The sequence below is a fragment of the Aulostomus chinensis genome, chromosome 3, assembly GCF_037954235.1.
Source record: "Aulostomus chinensis isolate RoL2024-O1b breed Wild chromosome 3, RoL_Achi_v1.0, whole genome shotgun sequence".
NCBI classification, from domain to species: Eukaryota; Metazoa; Chordata; class Actinopteri; order Syngnathiformes; family Aulostomidae; genus Aulostomus; species Aulostomus chinensis.
This window is the reverse complement of record NC_141322.1, coordinates 16450361-16467196: the sequence shown is the minus strand read 5'-3', so window position 1 is coordinate 16467196 and position 16836 is coordinate 16450361. Positions and strand designations below refer to the sequence as shown.

At 40.6% G+C, this 16836-nt stretch overlaps 1 protein-coding gene and 1 long non-coding RNA gene across 2 annotated transcripts; one reads left to right on the top strand and one right to left on the bottom strand.

The window, feature by feature from the left end:
* Window positions 1-347: 347 nt before the first annotated feature.
* ankrd52b (ankyrin repeat domain 52b) lies at window positions 348-16676 on the bottom strand. The gene is made up of 28 exons (XM_086198995.1): window positions 16282-16676; window positions 15054-15137; window positions 14851-14929; window positions 14637-14707; window positions 14327-14527; window positions 13936-14023; window positions 13177-13319; window positions 12567-12779; window positions 12392-12470; window positions 12174-12288; window positions 11452-11534; window positions 11204-11321; window positions 10943-11011; window positions 10719-10859; window positions 10522-10578; window positions 7407-7518; window positions 7230-7301; window positions 6925-7126; window positions 6755-6842; window positions 5907-6024; window positions 5594-5813; window positions 5065-5152; window positions 4664-4747; window positions 4246-4391; window positions 3832-3914; window positions 3616-3698; window positions 3155-3246; window positions 348-2454 (listed from the first exon to the last, which is right to left on the bottom strand). The coding sequence occupies exons 1-28, from the start codon at window positions 16306-16308 to the stop codon at window positions 2264-2266; spliced, it is 3147 nt and encodes a 1048-aa protein (XP_086055121.1). The 5' UTR covers window positions 16309-16676; the 3' UTR covers window positions 348-2263.
* LOC147267898 (uncharacterized) lies at window positions 8154-11618 on the top strand. The gene is made up of 4 exons (XR_015112082.1): window positions 8154-8228; window positions 9144-9331; window positions 11211-11310; window positions 11383-11618. It is a non-coding gene; the product is annotated as an uncharacterized LOC147267898 (long non-coding RNA).
* Window positions 16677-16836: the final 160 nt, after the last annotated feature.

Below are 16836 nucleotides of genomic sequence, written 5' to 3'. Positions count from 1 at the left end.
GCATATTCGTTTTATTTACATTCTGATATTATTTTTTGATCTTAACGTCTACCCGAAACTACGGGAGGATATTCCTGCAATAAACCTCCTGTCCTTTAACTGGATTGTGTAGGCCTGTTTGTATTATTTGAGGCAAATACTGACACAAGTATGCCACGAATGTCACTTAAGTCAATAGGCAAAATGATTGAAATATTTTCAACAATTTGAAAAGGCATAACCTTAATTGATATATTTCTTTATGATTGGAGCAGGTAAAGACCAAACTTCTACAAATTTTTGATTGGTAACTAGCATGATGGGAATGGAAATAAAGACTGCAAGGACTCTTAGCAGTAGTAGCGTATTTTCTTGATCTTTATTTTCTCTCATATGATGCCATCCTCACCTAAATCCTACATCAAGTATTCAAGTTGTCACACCCTGAAACCTCATTTGGATGTATGGAAGATTACTCTTTCACATTAAAAGCTGTTACAGAGCAATTCATAAAGGAAAACTTTGTTCAGAACATTTCACTGCCATTTCTAACAGAGTTCTGTGAAATGTTACGAAAGCGTTGCCAACACTGGATTGATTCTGTTATGTAAAAGCAGAATTTGCAAAGAATCTGTGTAGATTTCAGAGGGATACCTGAATTAAAGTGTAAACTTGTCAGAGTGCAAATAGTTTAAAGCCATAATGTACTGGGTACAACTGTGAAAAATGACACGAGGAACAGATGTCACAGGCTGTTATCCTTAAAACAATTAAAGCAAACATTTAACACAGAACTCCATCCATATAAAAGATCACCTTTACAGAATGAGGCAGTGGTATTTTAGTACAAGTCCACGTATATTGTGCTAATTTAACAAGATTAAAAACTGGATAATGAAATGTTAAATAAATTTACTGAAAGTCAGTGAAATTACACATCTAGATGTACAGTCTACAGTTACACGGGATGAAGAGAATATATTAACCAGCTAACTCAGAAAATCCCATTTCGAGACAATAATTTAATTCCATCATATGAGGGATATGTTATTTAATTTTAGCTCATTGTACGGACTTCATGGAGAGAACAGTTAAAAGAATTGCTGAAATAGTGAACTGATGTTATCTGTAGATCAACATAATTGACCACTTGAGAATAGTGTTGCTTATTTTTAACTTCTGAAACGGGACAATTGGTTTGGTTTTGGGACAGTTGGTCTCTGGTTTTATATCAGTTTCAATGAAATATCTTTGGATTATAGACAACTGATCAGATATAACAAGTGAATTGAAGATGTCACATCTGGCACTGGGAACATAATGTGTATTTTTTTTGTAATTTTACCAATAGAAAGTTTAAATCATAAACTTAACTGTAAATGACATTCATTACAGTTCGAGAAAGTGAAATGGACACTCATGTTCATTCTCAAAGGCTGATAGATTACATCCTTTGTGCATAACAACGGTGCTTATTAATGCATATATTCATATATTTATATAAATTTCTCTTTGTCCTTGTTTGTTTCCTTGTTGGGCTTATTTAACAGTAATATTATACTTCTGACATAATTTATATTTCAAATGCAATGCCCTGCTCAAGATGTCCTTTTTATTGCAGCTACAGCACAGTACTCACTCTGAAGTTATTACTTCATTTTAAGAACCATATACTCACTAAACTGTCATTAAAACTCTACACATGCTTTAATGTAACCTAGGATATCATATTAGAATAGATTATTTATATAATTTTAGTGTCTGCAACAGTTTGGATAAGAAAATAGCTTTCATTGCATAAAGGGTTAAAAGCACCAGTTTTTCAAAGAAATAGATTTAAAAACAAACAAACAACTAACTAATAATGCAGACACAGATACACAAACAATCATGTCAGCATTCTTATTTGTATCGAGGACTGACGTGAGGGAGATTTCAGGCTACGACCATCAAGAGCTTAAAAAAGTCAGTCTTTTGTGATGCATTCACGTTCTTATCTAATGTGCTAGTGCTTAACTGACATAAAATATGTGCTACACTCAGCTCATGTAAGAGAGAGGATCATCTAAAAGTTCACGAATATTAGTAAGACTTCAGGGAAGCAATTAATCCTGCTGATGCATGAGCGCAGAAGTACGAGTCACATGAGTATACATGTCGTCAGGGACGAAGCAAAAGAACCACACATGTTCATGGGGACTTGTGTGACATGGAAGCTTTGGACAAGACGTTTCACTTTGTGTGGCACCCGTGCAGGCCCGCGGTGCTCCAGCATTTCCTGGACTTAAGCGTGACACAGGCTTCCATTGGACCCACAGGTGGCAGCGATGCTACAGTTCTTCAGGGTGGGGTTGAAGCAGGAGGCCGTGGTGCTACCAGCTTCTCGGAGAGGAAAAGGCTTCATGGTGGAAAGGATTAAGGCCAGACAGTCTGCCACGTTCTTGTTGGGGGCGCAAGCCAGAGCTGGGGTGTGGCCTGTACAGAGTCAAGAAATATCTAATCAATGCTGCATTAATAAATGCAGAGGCAACTCGAATTCTACCCTGTAGTCATTCACCTCCACTGACCAGATCACATCCATGTCTGAGTTCGTAGAATATGTACATCAGACATTCTAATTTCAGAATGCTGAGGCCAGATCGGCAATCACTGACCTTATTTAATATGTTGCTATGTGACCAGTGTGTGACTCTGTGATTAAAGCACTAAAAGTAAGAAACTAAATGCATTGTCAGTCCATATGCGAGCTGACACTGCATAAGAAAACACGTACATATATTTAATTTCACAATATCAAATGCAATATCAACATGAATCACTCAATCATAAAGATAAATCATAACAAAACTGAAAAATCAAAAACTCACAGCCCACTTGCTATACCTTGATAATCCACCAGGGGGCAGCAACACAAACCCAAGAAAGTCAAGTTTAGGGTCAAGAGTAAAAACTAAATTTGAAATATTGTACCACCTTTTTGTGTCGTCACAGTGAGGTGGATCTTTGACCTTGGTTAAAAGGGTGATTCCAGAATCCAACAATTTTGACAACAAACACTTATCTTCTATATGTTTGAGCCCAGGTGCACGTTGTGCGTCAAATTTGAAGTGGTGGTTCCTGCCTCCGCTGTCAAAGCAGAAACATAAAACACTCTAATGTTGCCACCAATACTTACCCTCTCCATCTACAGCCATGACTGCTGCTCCTCTGCTGAGCAACACCTGAACCACTGTTGCCAGACCTTTCCTTGCTGCAATGTGAAGCGGCCTGGATGAAGAGGGAAAGCAAAGAAAAAAGATGCACATACATTGTACCAAAACAGCTGAATCATAACACAGACCAAAAAAAAAAAAAAAAAAAAAAACTCTAACCAAAAGAGACAATCTTTTACGGTGTTTTAAAAAGTTACAGTATATCAAAATCATTATATCAAGCTTGCAAGTTGCTATCCAGCAAACAGACATGTAGCATTCGACCTAAAAATGAAAAACCACAATAATGGAACCAAGTCCTGAAAGTTTGAAAATGAAGACAAATGTTTAATTAGTCATGCTGCGATACTACGTCTGATTATTTGAGTCCAGAAGTGACAACTGATATTGATTAGCTAGTAGCCAAACCTGTGAGCCAACTCACATTTGTAGAGAGCTGTTTGTCGCATTAATGAGGGACGAGTCGTTGATCTCTCCCAGAATCAACAGGGCGCACATCTCATGACCCTGCAGAATAGAACACATTCTTCTAGTACAGTATTAACGCCATATAAAAATCACTGTGCCCGTTGTTATGCTAATGCAAACGTTACTGTGTCACCGCATGCAAACAGTACATGCATGTGTATGTGTGTGTGACCTTGGTGCAGGCTAAGTGAAGTGCTGTGTTATTATTGACATCCACCAGGGTCAGGTCTGGCTTGGCCTTGTGCAGCAAGAATTCTGAAATGTAGAAAATAAGACATCTTTCACAACATACAAGCCTTCACTGGGTGTTTTCATGGGGCGTGGCCTCCTATTCGTGCAACAGGGGAACCAATTAAATCAGTGCAGTAACGATAATTATCGGTGAGGGGAGTGACAATGAAAACAAATACATGTGCTTAGAGGATAACTGAATACACCATTTTGAGGTGAAGAGGAAGTGAACAAATGATCAGGAGGAAGATGGAGGGGCTTTGAAAAACTTTACACAAACATCATGTATTAGCTGACATGACATGATTTGAGGTACGCAGAGGAGCAAGTATTTACACACGAACAGATCACATACCCACAGCCAGGGTCTGCCCACTGTCAGCAGCAACCATCAGAGCAGAGCATCCAGAGTGGTCCACAGCATTGACCTCTGCCCCCTGGTCCAGGACCAGCTGGAGCCCAGCTACATTTCCTGAGTAAGCAGCTGCATGCAGCGGGGTCCTCCATTCGCACAGTACACACACGAGAGCACACGTTACAATGGAACAAAACATTTCACTTTCTGTCTTTCAAGGAGTTATTGCAAAAATAATTCATGAGCGGAGGGTTACATAAATGTATATCAAACCTAAATTACCAATGTCATGGATAATTCTGGTCCAAATGCACAGAGACATTAGCAATCATGCTGAGCCGTCACCAGAGTGATTTCATTGCTCTGATTGTATTACCAGTGCCGTCTTGCATAAACTTGACAATGGTTAGAATCCTACCTTCCTTTGGCATCACGGATTTGAACAATTTGAGGGCCAATAGTCTTCACGAGAAGTCCAGCAGCAGCATCGTGTCCATTTATTCTACAGGAGAAGAGGAGTCTTTACGTTTCTATGTTTTAACATAACACAAAAATGTAGGGGGTTTATGGCAAAATGTTGCTGTTGTTTTTGTCTGTTTGTTCGATGCATATTTTGCCCCTTAGCTCTAAGTGCTACATTGAACATAAGTATTAGAATTATCATCATTATTTTATATTTGTAAGAACTACACTTAATATATCACCAACTACAGACACCTTCACTGAAGCAAACACAGCTCAAAAAAATGCTAATTTTTTTTCCCAGGTGGAGGAAACACCTTTAAATAAATGAGTGATTACATTTAGGAAGGTACTCACAAAGCACAATGCAAAGGGTTGAAGAAGTTTCCTTCTTGGCTGCTGAAGAGTTTGTTTTCAAGTAACAAGCGTAAGCATCCTTCACATCCTACAGAGGACATGAAACACGTGGACAAACGACTCATGAAAACCTGTCAAATGACGTGATCACGTCGAACAACACAAGGCTATCCAAAAAAAAGTTTTTTTAGGATTTCATTTCTTCTTGGAATTTACTTCTCATCTGATCATTCGGATTTTATGTTCTTAACCCTGCTCATGATGGCAATTTTTCAAAAAAAATTTTCATTCCATTTTTATTTGTTTCCACATATTTTCTCTATTTAGGGCGAAACCCAATTCTCAAGCAAACGCAGCGGGGCTTCATGTATTCCACTAAAAGCTGCTCAATGGTGCGTTCCCTGTTTTTTTTTTTTCTCAATGTAGGCTTCGGGCACCACATGACAGACGCAATACTCCGAGTCCACAGTTTGGGCCCTGTTTAAAATTGATGTCAACAACCTCTCCTATACCCTCGAGCTTGTCTCACCATGGTAGGCGGCCCAGTGGGTGGGCGTGTAGCCGCTGTAGTCCAAAATGGAATCCAGAGGGTCCGTTTTGAACGCAGCCTTTAGCAAGAAGTGGAGGAGCTCTGTGTGACCACAGGATGCTGCTAGGTGCAACGGGGTCCTTCCCTGAGAGTCTCTACACAGAGCAGAAGCGCCATGTTCCAACAGAGCAGACACGCAGTCATCGCTGCCCAGCATAGCCTGCACGCAGAGGACAGAAGAATGGGGGACAAACGTCAGGGGATTTATTTCTTCAGTGATAACACACACAACATAGCAAGGAAGGACACGTACAGATCGGTGTAGTGCAGTGAAGCCCTTTTTGTCTCCAGCATCTGGTTTCGCTCCTTTCTCCAGGAGAATGTGAACACAATCGGTGTGACAACCCACAGCTGCCAGCATGAGAGCCGTCCTGCAAGCAAAACACAGAAAAACTGAAAAAGTTGCCGTACGTGTACTTAGGTTTGATTCTCTGATCATCAACAGCAGAAACAAGACATTCCACATAAAACTATAATCCTGAATGACTCAACTCAGTACAATAAAATTCTATATACCATCAACATCAGCATTATCACATATCCACCAAATTGCTGCCACCTTTCACTTTTGTTTTGCTTCAACACCGTGACTACACAACCGGTCGTGTGTCATCTTTGATGTTTCGCATACAACTCGTCATTTGACTTTAAAGTGGAGTAACTCGTCATTTGACTTTAAAGTGGAGTAACTCGTCATTTGACTTTAAAGTGGAGTAACTCGTCATTTGACTTTAAAGTGGAGTAACTCGTCATTTGCCTTTAAAGTGGAGTAACTCGTCATTTGCCTTTAAAGTGGAGTAACTCGTCATTTGACTTTAAAGTGGAGTAACTCGTCATTTGACTTTAAAGTGGAGTAACTTGTCATTTGCCTTTAAAGTGGAGTAACTCGTCATTTGACTTTAAAAAGGAAGTGCGATTACGCAATTAGAAAATTAATTTTTCACACTGCTGTGTTATTGTCCAGTAATCAGTTAAGCAAAAAACAACAACAACAACAACCCAAAACACTAAAAACCATTCTCGTTGTAAGCGGTGGTGCATGTAAAAGCACGTCTTGTGTCTCTATTATAAATAAACCAATAAGAATCTGCAGTGACTCACTGTCCTTGTGTATCTGGACTGTCAATAATATCAGTACTTTGTTCTCTGTTGACCAGTAACAGCAGACAATCCATTTGGCCTTCAGCAGCTGCATAAGAGACAAAACATATTTTACACTGTCAGCGTGAAAAAATATTAGGTTACAATAAAATATGGCCTCGTACAAACACCTGCAACGTGGAGAGCGGTCCACTTGTGTTTGTGCTCCCTCAGTGTATAGGAGGCCTGATGTTTCAGCAGCACCTCCACACACAAGGCGAAACCTTTCTGAGCAGCCAGGTGCAGTGCAGTTTGGCCTTCGATGTCTCGCACATCCAGACTTACTAATGTCTCGCACAGCAAATGGAGGGCATCGCAGTGACCATAAAACGCCTGCAACCACAGGACGCATGTGAGCAATGCAGCAATCGTTGACGAAAACTACAACTAGCGAGTTAATCGTCATCACAAAGGCCATTTGTGTTGCACCACTCACCGCTAAGTGCAGAGGACTAACTGGAATATTACTTTCAACCTCTTCTAGACAGTTGAAAGAAATCTCAAGGAGCTGGGAGAGGAAAGATGAAACAAAGAAGCCTGTGATTATGTCTCACCTGCAACAGTTTAGCTGCGCAAAGAAAAGAAAAACCTGATATACAAAGATACCACTGACCAGTTCCAGATGTTGTTTGTTCCCGTAGGCTGCTGCATAGTGCACGGCACTGTAACCTTTACTGTTCTTCAGAGTTGGATTCGCTCCGTTGTCCAGCAAGTAGTCAAGACACCTGCACAAAGAGTCCATGAAACATGAATGTGTGTCCAGTTCTGGACACAGGAAATACTCAAAAGACAAGTACAAGTGCCCTACAAAGATTTGAACACCAGTCTATCAGATGAAAGCTTTGAGACATGATGATTTGTCATGCTGTAAGTCTATCGTTCTCGAATTTGTCTTTCTAGGTTGTGCATCTGTATTTAATCTCATCATACTGTTGATATTTTAAGCAGTACCATCATGAGGACAGACAGCAGGTCTTCTATGATGCACACATCTTAATATTGATCACAAGTTATCAGAGTTGTAGGCCTTGGCATCAATGGCGGTACCCTCACATACAACGTAGCAGGTGTTTTTTGTTGTTATCATGTCGGAGAAGTGCGATCATGTTGTGTGCAGAGTGATGTTAGCTAAACATTGTTAGCAAACAAAAGAAAAATGTCTCCAACAAAAAGTCTGTAAGGGAAAGTTGACAGCAATAACAGGGTACACAAAGAATAACGGTTCTGATGCCCCGATACAGTACATCAAAGCAAAAGGCAGTCCATAAGTGAAGGTACATTTCAAAATCAAAACAATTTATCTGGCACCAAAGGGTTTCCATAGCAACCCTCTCAGCAGCAGATAGGAGCGAGCAGATCAGTTATCAGTTATTTTCACCCTGAGCTTTACTGTGAGACTCTTGCTTGGTGAACCTTGGTTGAGAGCTTTAAAGAGGTAAGATGAACCTGATTAACTGGTTATAACTTGATATGCTGAAAATGCTTTGGCTGAAGAACCAACGTATATTTACTGCAGTATTTTATTTTATTTTTTTAAATGTCTCAAATTTAGGAAAAAGGGTTTTGGGAGTAAAACTGTTCATGTCAGGCTTCATTGGCTAAGCTAATTAGCATAGCATTAGCATCTTGTCTTAACTTTTCAGTTTGAAAAACTGCTTTGTGCTGAGTGAAGAACATACATATTTTACTGCATTATTTTGTGAAATATGGCTTTTGTCCATAGATTGAGGGGACAGAGATGATAGCACAGTTACTTCCACCTCTAGTTTTGGGCTCAATCAAAGCTGACCCACCTATCATTAGTGATTTGCTTAATATTTCACCTTGAATTTTTTTTTTTTTTTGGTGCTAGCAAAGAAGAAATACTTTTTACTGCATTATTTTGTTTAGAATTTTGTCAATAGTCAAAATTTAGGTGACACTGTTGAGAGTACAGCTCTTTTCATGTTGAACTGTTGGCTAAACTGATTGAGTTAATTAGCATAGCATTGGTATCTTAACTTAACATGTCAGTTTAAAAATGGCTTGGTGTTGGGTGAAGAAGAAAAATGCCTTTATTTTTTCTCCCAAAAATTGTTTTTATAGTCACCTAAATTTAGCAGACATTTTAGCAGAAGAATAATTAAGTTATTGCGCTACTTTTAGCCATCTCTTAATTACAGTGAATTGTAATTGTGAAGTGCCTTGTGAGAGGGAGTGTGCAGTTGTGGATTTATTCCTGTTGATGTGATTGTTCAATGTTTCCACATTGTTTATTTATGTATTCATGTATTAATTTATTCTTTATGTGTTGGTTTGGCCACATTTTTTTTTTAACTCTTGGGCTAATATAAAAATTTGAATTTGACAGGTAAGAGAGGGATTTAGTAACAGAAGGGAAAAGGTAAGAAGATGAGTAGAAATACAATGGAGTGGTGGCGACTGGTGGAGGAGCATGAGGAGAAAGAGAGGAGGAGGAGGAAGGAGAGGTACAAGCGAATCCGAGACAAATGGCTAAAGGAGGAGGAGGAGAGACTGGAGCAGGAGAGAAGGGAAAAGGTGAGAAAGGCAAAGCTGGAGGTTGACAGGAAGAAGTGGTTAAGACAGGTAGACACACACAGGAACTCACAGGAGATGAATACCAAATGGAGAATGTGGGGGGGGGGGGGGGGGACGAGGGATGGCTTGCTGAAAGAGAAATGTTAGATGGCTCTCCAAAGATAGGTGAAAGAGGGGTGAGCGGTGGGAGAGACGGTAAGGGTGGCGGGGAGACAGGAAGCAGGTTGCAGAGACAGTTGAAGGGCAAAGAAAGACAGTTAGGGGATGGAGGACAAAGACGGAGACACAGTAAGAGTGGTGAAGGAGACAGTGAGGTGGGGGACAGCAGGAGGAGGAACGGTCTCTTTTTACTAAATGAGGTTTTCTTTCCTGCATCACAACAGCATTTAGAAGTAAAACATTAATTAGAACTTATTCAGACCTGCAGTCTTTGCAGGATTCATCCCTTTTCAATGGGATCATTCTTACCAGTATGATAAGTATTATCAGTAAAAGACCTACCTGTCTTGGTGATTTGAGTGTGAGCAAAGCCAGATTAATGTTTGTCACTCTGGTCACTACTGTGTTTTTTTTTGTGTAAAGTGCGCATCACAAAAAGAAGCAGCATAAAATGCTAGCCCTAGTCTTGACAGCCCACCTAGTTTACGACAGTCAACTGGAGTAACAAGGACTTTTCTCTCTCCTTTTCTGCCCCTGGTCCCCTGGTAATACTGGTCCAGCGTGAACAGGGCTCAGAACCACACTGATAATACTGATGCCATAACATGAAATGTTGGCTTTCATATGTTGTTGCTAAGGCAGAGTTTGCTTCACCTTTCATGTACCTTCAAAAAGCAAAAGACACTGGAAACGGTACTCCTGGTTCACTGGGACTGGCCTCCATTCCCTGCGGTGTCTTGCTGATTGATTTGGCATTTCAGGAGACTATTTTTACAGTATGGTGAAGGCGCATGCTGCATTGAGCTGAAGTCTGTCCTTTCAGTCGGCTATCTTTTTTAAAAAAAATGTCACCTAATGACAATGAATGATGACAAATCCATTCTAGCAGCTAATGGAGCACATAAAACACAACTTCTGTAGGCAGGGGTCACTGCAGATCTTAAAGGTTTTAACTGTTCACATTCGGGCGTTTGTCTTTTGATGCATCCATTTCCCTGAAGTCTATGACTTACAAAAATTAAATGACTTACAGAGAGGCTTCATGTTCTTTTTCCTCACTGTACTCAGGTTCGGAGCTCCCCTCCCCTCTGTGGAACAAGAGTCAGACATTTTTAAACCTGGCTCAGGTGAAGGTGGGACTGATAAGGAGGACGTTCTTGTGCAACCATGGGACGGTCTTCACTAATTGTCAGTAAAATTAGTAAAAGCCAAATGTGTTCTCTCTCACCCACAGAAAGTGTGTGATGCAGCTGCGTAGTGCAGAGGGCTGCAGCCCATCAGATCGGCCTCATTGACCTCAGAGCCGGCTCTCAACAGGGTGATTGTGCACTGGCTGTTGCCGTAGGCTGCAGCGTAGTGCAACGGAGATCTGTGGTGAAACAAAGCTATGAGGATATGTGACATCAGCATCTAAGTAGCGAATTTTTCCTCCAGCCAATCAGCCCTGCTTACCTGCCCAAATTATCCTTCACATCAAGTTCAGCTCCGCTGCTTATCAGCAAGTTAAGACAGTCCACATTTCTGCCACAAGTGCAAAAAGTTAAATTACGATCTTTAATCTGTGCTGAACAAACAAACAAACATTTGTGAAGCTCTGGGTACTATGTAGGCACACTGCTGTTATTTGTGCACCACCTGACGAGACAGATTTTAAAAGGCAGTTGATATACAGTGTGTGTGTGTGTGTGTGTGTGTGTGTGTGTGTGTGTTTACCCTCCAGAGGCAGCTGCATGCAGACAGGTTCTCCCATGGTCGTCTGTGGTGTTGATATCAAACCCCATCACTGGGATCTGGTCGCCGGTCAGCGTTGGCACCATTTGGTAAAACTGGCCTGAGTGATACACAAACTACAATTACAACTTTTTACTAGTAATTTGCTCTCTGTCTTTCAGTTGTACCAGAACTAAAAATGCAGAAACTCTGAAAATGAACACAGCACGTTGCAAGGAAGAGACACTCACCATTACATAGTAACTTCCGGCAACAGTCTGGGAAGCCGAAGAGCGCCGTCAAGTGTAGTGGAAGCATCCCATGAATCCCCTGTCTTCATAATGTCAGATCATAACAGTTACTTAAGTTGTTAAACTGATTTATCTCTCTGACATAGAAAATAAAGGCATTTTATTTATTTTATTTATGTTTCTAGGAGGCTGCACGGTGGTGCAGTGGTCAGCACTGTGGCCTCACAGCAAGAAGGTTCCGGGTTCGAGTCCCGGCTCGGGCACGGGATCGTTCTGTGTGGAGTTTGCATGTTCTCCCCATGTCTGCGTGGGTTCTCTCTGGTACTCCAGCTTCCTCCCACAGTCCAAAGACATCAAGAGGGGACGAGGCTGATTGATTCTCTAAATTGACTGTAGGTGTGACTGTGAGTGTGAATGGTTGTTCGTCTCTCTGTGTTGGCCCTGCGATGGACTGGCAACCTGTCCAGGGTGAACCCCGCCTCTCGCCCGTTGACGCTGGGATACGCCCCAGCCCCCCCGCGATCCTTAATGTGTAGGAATAAGATGACGATGGATGGATGTTTCTAGGATATATTTTAAATGACCGGGTGAAGCAATAGATTCCAAACACTCAAAAAAAAAAAGACATCTCATCTAACTGCAGCAGAGTCAGTCATTAGCTATTCACAGTAGAATGACTGCATACTAATAAGGAGCTGTAGTGATCGTTTCACAAGTCTTACCTGGATTTGTCAGCACCGTTTGTCAGCAGAGTACTGATCAACAATTCCTGACCGTATCTGGCAGCAACATGAAGAGGACTGTTTCCATATATATCGACGCAGTCAATCTCGCCACCTGTTAGGAGAGGGAGACGTGGTGTCAAAGCTAATGTCAGATAGCGGCGTGATGTTAAGTCAGAGTGCATGGTGAAGACACTGTACATCTACAGTTTACTTGCCATTTTGGATTAGGATCTGGGAGCCTGTGAAGCGGCCGTGCATAGCGGCCATATGCAAAGGGGTCTTCCCTTCTTTATTCTTGTGAAGGAAGAAAAAATGTTAGAAGAATAAAACAAATCTGCACTGGAAATGCGGAAAACGAAACGATCTAATTTCTTCTCGTTGTGCGTTTACCTGCATAGTTACATCAGCACCGTTGTTGATTAGTAGCTCGAGACACAGCACGCCGCTGGAGGACGCGGCGGCCAGATGCAGCGGCGTGTTGCTGTGGTAGTTGGGCTGGTTAATGTTGGCGCCACAGTTCACCAGCTCGGTAGCTACATTATCCTGTCCGGTATGGCAGGCCATGTGGAGAGCTGTGTTCCCAAAAATGTTGGGTTCATCAGTCTGAGAGACAGAAGAGAGAAAAACATTTGACAAGGATAAAACAAACCACGTCTGTTAGTTTAGAACAGGAAAGCCTTTTTCTTGCAGCCAGAGAAATAATGCTGAATATGAAGCCAAGGCAGATTCACAATGGACAGCTTATGTTGCTGATAATACCTAGAGGCATGGCAAAGACAAGGATCTGGTGTGAAAGACTTGGCTTGTTCACCAAACAGGCACATGATATGTTTAAAAAAAAAAAAAAAAAAAAATATATATATATATATATATATATATATATATATATTAGATTTCCATAGAATACACAACACAGATTAAATATATGATCCATTTTTTATTCATCTCCATAGAAGATTTAATTAAAAAAACAAAACAAAACGTGACCAAGCCACTTTACCTCTACCCCCAACCTTAACAGATATTTGACCACGTCTAACTGTCCACTGGCAGCTGCAGCGTGGAGCGGAGTGTAACCACGTTTGTCCTTGCACATCACATCTGCACTGTGAGACACCAGCAGCTTCACAACCTCCACATGTCCTGAAAGAAGAGCTTAACGTTTACCACGAGCGTCTGCCATGCAGACACATCGCCACACACTCCTCAAACATGCTAGGAGCTGCTATTTGCACAGGTAGCAAATAGGGATAGTTTAATTGAATAGTCATCCCATTTTTTTTGTTTGTTTTTTCTTTATAAAACTTTAATCAAACTCTCGACTCATTTGAGTCGGGGTTGTGTTAGCAAGCCAGTCATAGACACAATATCTGCAGAGCCGTCTCTCCTCTGGTTCTGCTTCTGATGCTGTTCTGGATGCACGTCAACCAATCAAGCCATCTAAAATTAGTTTTGAAGGCAGTTGCGGCATGTTAGCACAGCCTGGCGCTTGATTCTTTTACAAAAAATTCTTTTTCCAAACACATTCTAGTAAATTTTCAATACTTTTCAAGTATAATCACATCCCATTGCATGCAAAATCCCTCAAAATGTCATAAATACGCCGCTAAGCTCAACCTTGAATTCAGTCTTAACATTCAATTGTTATATGATCAAGTTCTCATCTTTCATGAGGAAAAAAGATTTTTTAGGTGACACATAGTAATCAACATCCCTCTCTCTCTCTCTCTCTCTCTCTCTCTCTCTCTCTCTCTCTCACCAAGGTGAGCAGCCCAGTGGATCGGCTGCCTTTCCTTCTTATCTTTGGCACTCATGTTGGCACCTTTGCTGAGAAGCAAGTTCACCATCTGTAAGGGAAAGAAAAATTATTCAGTAAAACTGTCTCTGGTTCGACCTTAACATGAGAGTAGTGAGTCAGCTGTTTACCATCAAGAATATAGAGAACACAGGTGTTTAACAAACATGCATGACCTTCTGTCCTATCAGAAAATATTGTGACTCAAACTGTCTGAAACAAAGAAAATGCACTGCTTTTAATGAACTTTCCAAAGTTAGATCTACTTCTAAGCCTTGTAGTCTCATGAATATTGAGGCATAAAGAGTTCACGTTCAGGAGGAAGACATAAACTAACATCAGTTTCAAGGATTACCTCTCCGTGGCCACTGTGTGCTGCGTGATGCAGCGGCGTCCTTCCCGATCGGTCGCACATATCCAGGCTGCACACATGCGGTATCAGGGCTTCAGCGCAGCCCGTAGCCCAGTTCGCAGCAGCCATGTGTAACGGTGTGTGCCAGAATTTGTCCCGTATATTGACCTCTGCACCGTGTGTTAGCAGCAGCTCCACAGCCCTCTGAGAGGGAAAAAAACACAACAATCAAGGGAGGTCAAACATTTAAGATCCGGTGAATCTCTTTGTTCCACTGAGTCAATTTTTAAATATTTTGAAAGCGGGAACATACTTCATTTCGTGAGGCAGCCGCTCGGTGTAAAGGAGTCAGCAAACCCTTGTCTTTAGTGTTAACATTTGCACCTGCATGGAGGCAACAGCATAGATAATATACAATTCAGTTTTTAATGTTTTTAGTATTTTTTTCTTCTCTCCTTTAAGGCTGGCAGGCTTTGTTGCATAACAAACTGTCTAGTGTATAGCGGAGGACAGGATTATTTTTCTACCTGAGGAGATAAGTAGGTCCATAATTTGGACGTCGCCCAAATAAGCAGCAGCATGAAGTGGTGTGCTTTGTTCTTGGTCCTAAAAGAAACATTCATGTGACCATTTACCTGACATAGTTAAAAAAACATGCATAGATTTGACATCACATGTTGCAAAAATAACCAAAACAAACAATGGATTTGGAATTAAAAGATAATATTACCAATGAATTGACATCTTCATTATTGCTCAACAAAAATGTTACTTCCACAGCATTTCGGCTGAATATAGCCTGGACCAAAGGACTCTGGAAGACAGTTTTTACATTCAAAAGTAGGTGAAAAAAACATGAGAAAATAAATGTTAATGTTAAGGGGAGAAAAAAAAAAAGAGTACTACTGTTATGGTGATGAGCAACTTACAACACACAAGTAACGAAGAAGAGATAAATGTCATTTAATCTCTATATTTCATTAAGGAACTCGCTGGAACCTATAGGGATCGTAATTAGCAATCATGATGGAGCTGGCAGAATAATCACTGGTGAATATCTGCACAGCAACACTTTCCTCCCTAAACATTTCAAACAACATTAATCTGTCTGATGATGAAGCAGGCTAACCTGGGAACAGTAATTTACTTTGTTTGGTATATTTTTGTGGCATATATCTGACTTTCTTTCGGATAAATTGAGAAAGTCTTGGAAATATTCCCATAGTTTAAGTCAAACAACCAGACATTTTGCATTCATACATTTATGTTTCTAATCAATCAGTATATTTAGTTGTTGAACAATGCAAAACAAAAAAACAAAAAAAAACAACAACAACAACATTTTGACAACCTCAAATGAAATCAGTTGATAAAAGATAATGGAGTGCTAACATGGAAGGAACAATACAAAACTGAATTTGTAAAAAATTACAACTTGTTTGAAGAAGAAGGAAATCTACTTTGGTGATGTTAAGAAAACTCACTGCACTATTCAAAGGGCTACCGTTAGATTTGTACCTCTAACTTCAACTGGGCTACAATCCAAGCCAAACTTTCAGTCTACTACTCTCTTTTTTTTTTTTTTTTTAGAGAATCAGCAATGATGAAGCAGGGATAGTCGGTCAGTAGTGGAACAGAAGTCCATTTAAAAGGCTGGTGTTTCGGCGATTAGTATTTGTTTGCAAGCTTTGTGCTCGGCACCCAAATGGTTCGAGGTTCATCGCAATGGAAACATAAAACCATGCAAAACTAAAACTAAAGTGCTACCGAGCAAAAATATAGTTAATCCACTTTAAAGCCAAAGGTTTGTCTTCATCTAGCTGTGTAATGATAGCAAACTTTGCTCGATTTGTGGCTATCATAATTAGCCAGCAGTTTGCAGTAGCATGAGCCATGTTGTTTTAAACTCACAGTAAACGAGGATTTAAGCACAGGATTAATCTGCGCTGTCCACTTACCTGGTCCTTGATATCTCTATACTCCATTTCCCGATCAGTTTGGCAACTCCGTCATTCAGACTATGTACATGTCACTTTGTTGCAGCTTGTTATTAGCCTTGCAAGCTACTATAATATATGATGTGTAAAGCGCAGCCACCACAACATCACGCGAGAGGTCACAGTAACGTGATTTACATTTAATTCGGTGGAAAGCAAAGCAGCGGTGGAAAACATGGACATTTGTTCATATATGCAACTTATTGCAGTTTAAGCCTGATTCTACCACAGACTTGTTCTTGCATTTTATTTCATGAACTACTTTTTCCGCTTAATTCCACAGTCGTCACCCTAGCTATCTGACAGTTCTTGACTTTCTTTACGACTGGTGATCAGTTCCATTCAACTGCTAATCAAGAATGAAAGTAACGGAGATATCCATTGATATAATGTTTCATGATAAACAATCTCAACTAATTTATTGGCATTTTTCTGACCAGGACGAGTGGACCGTTATCGCCACCTGACAGACATCACTCCGGGCCAATTATTCTGGGGTTTAATTGACATGACCAA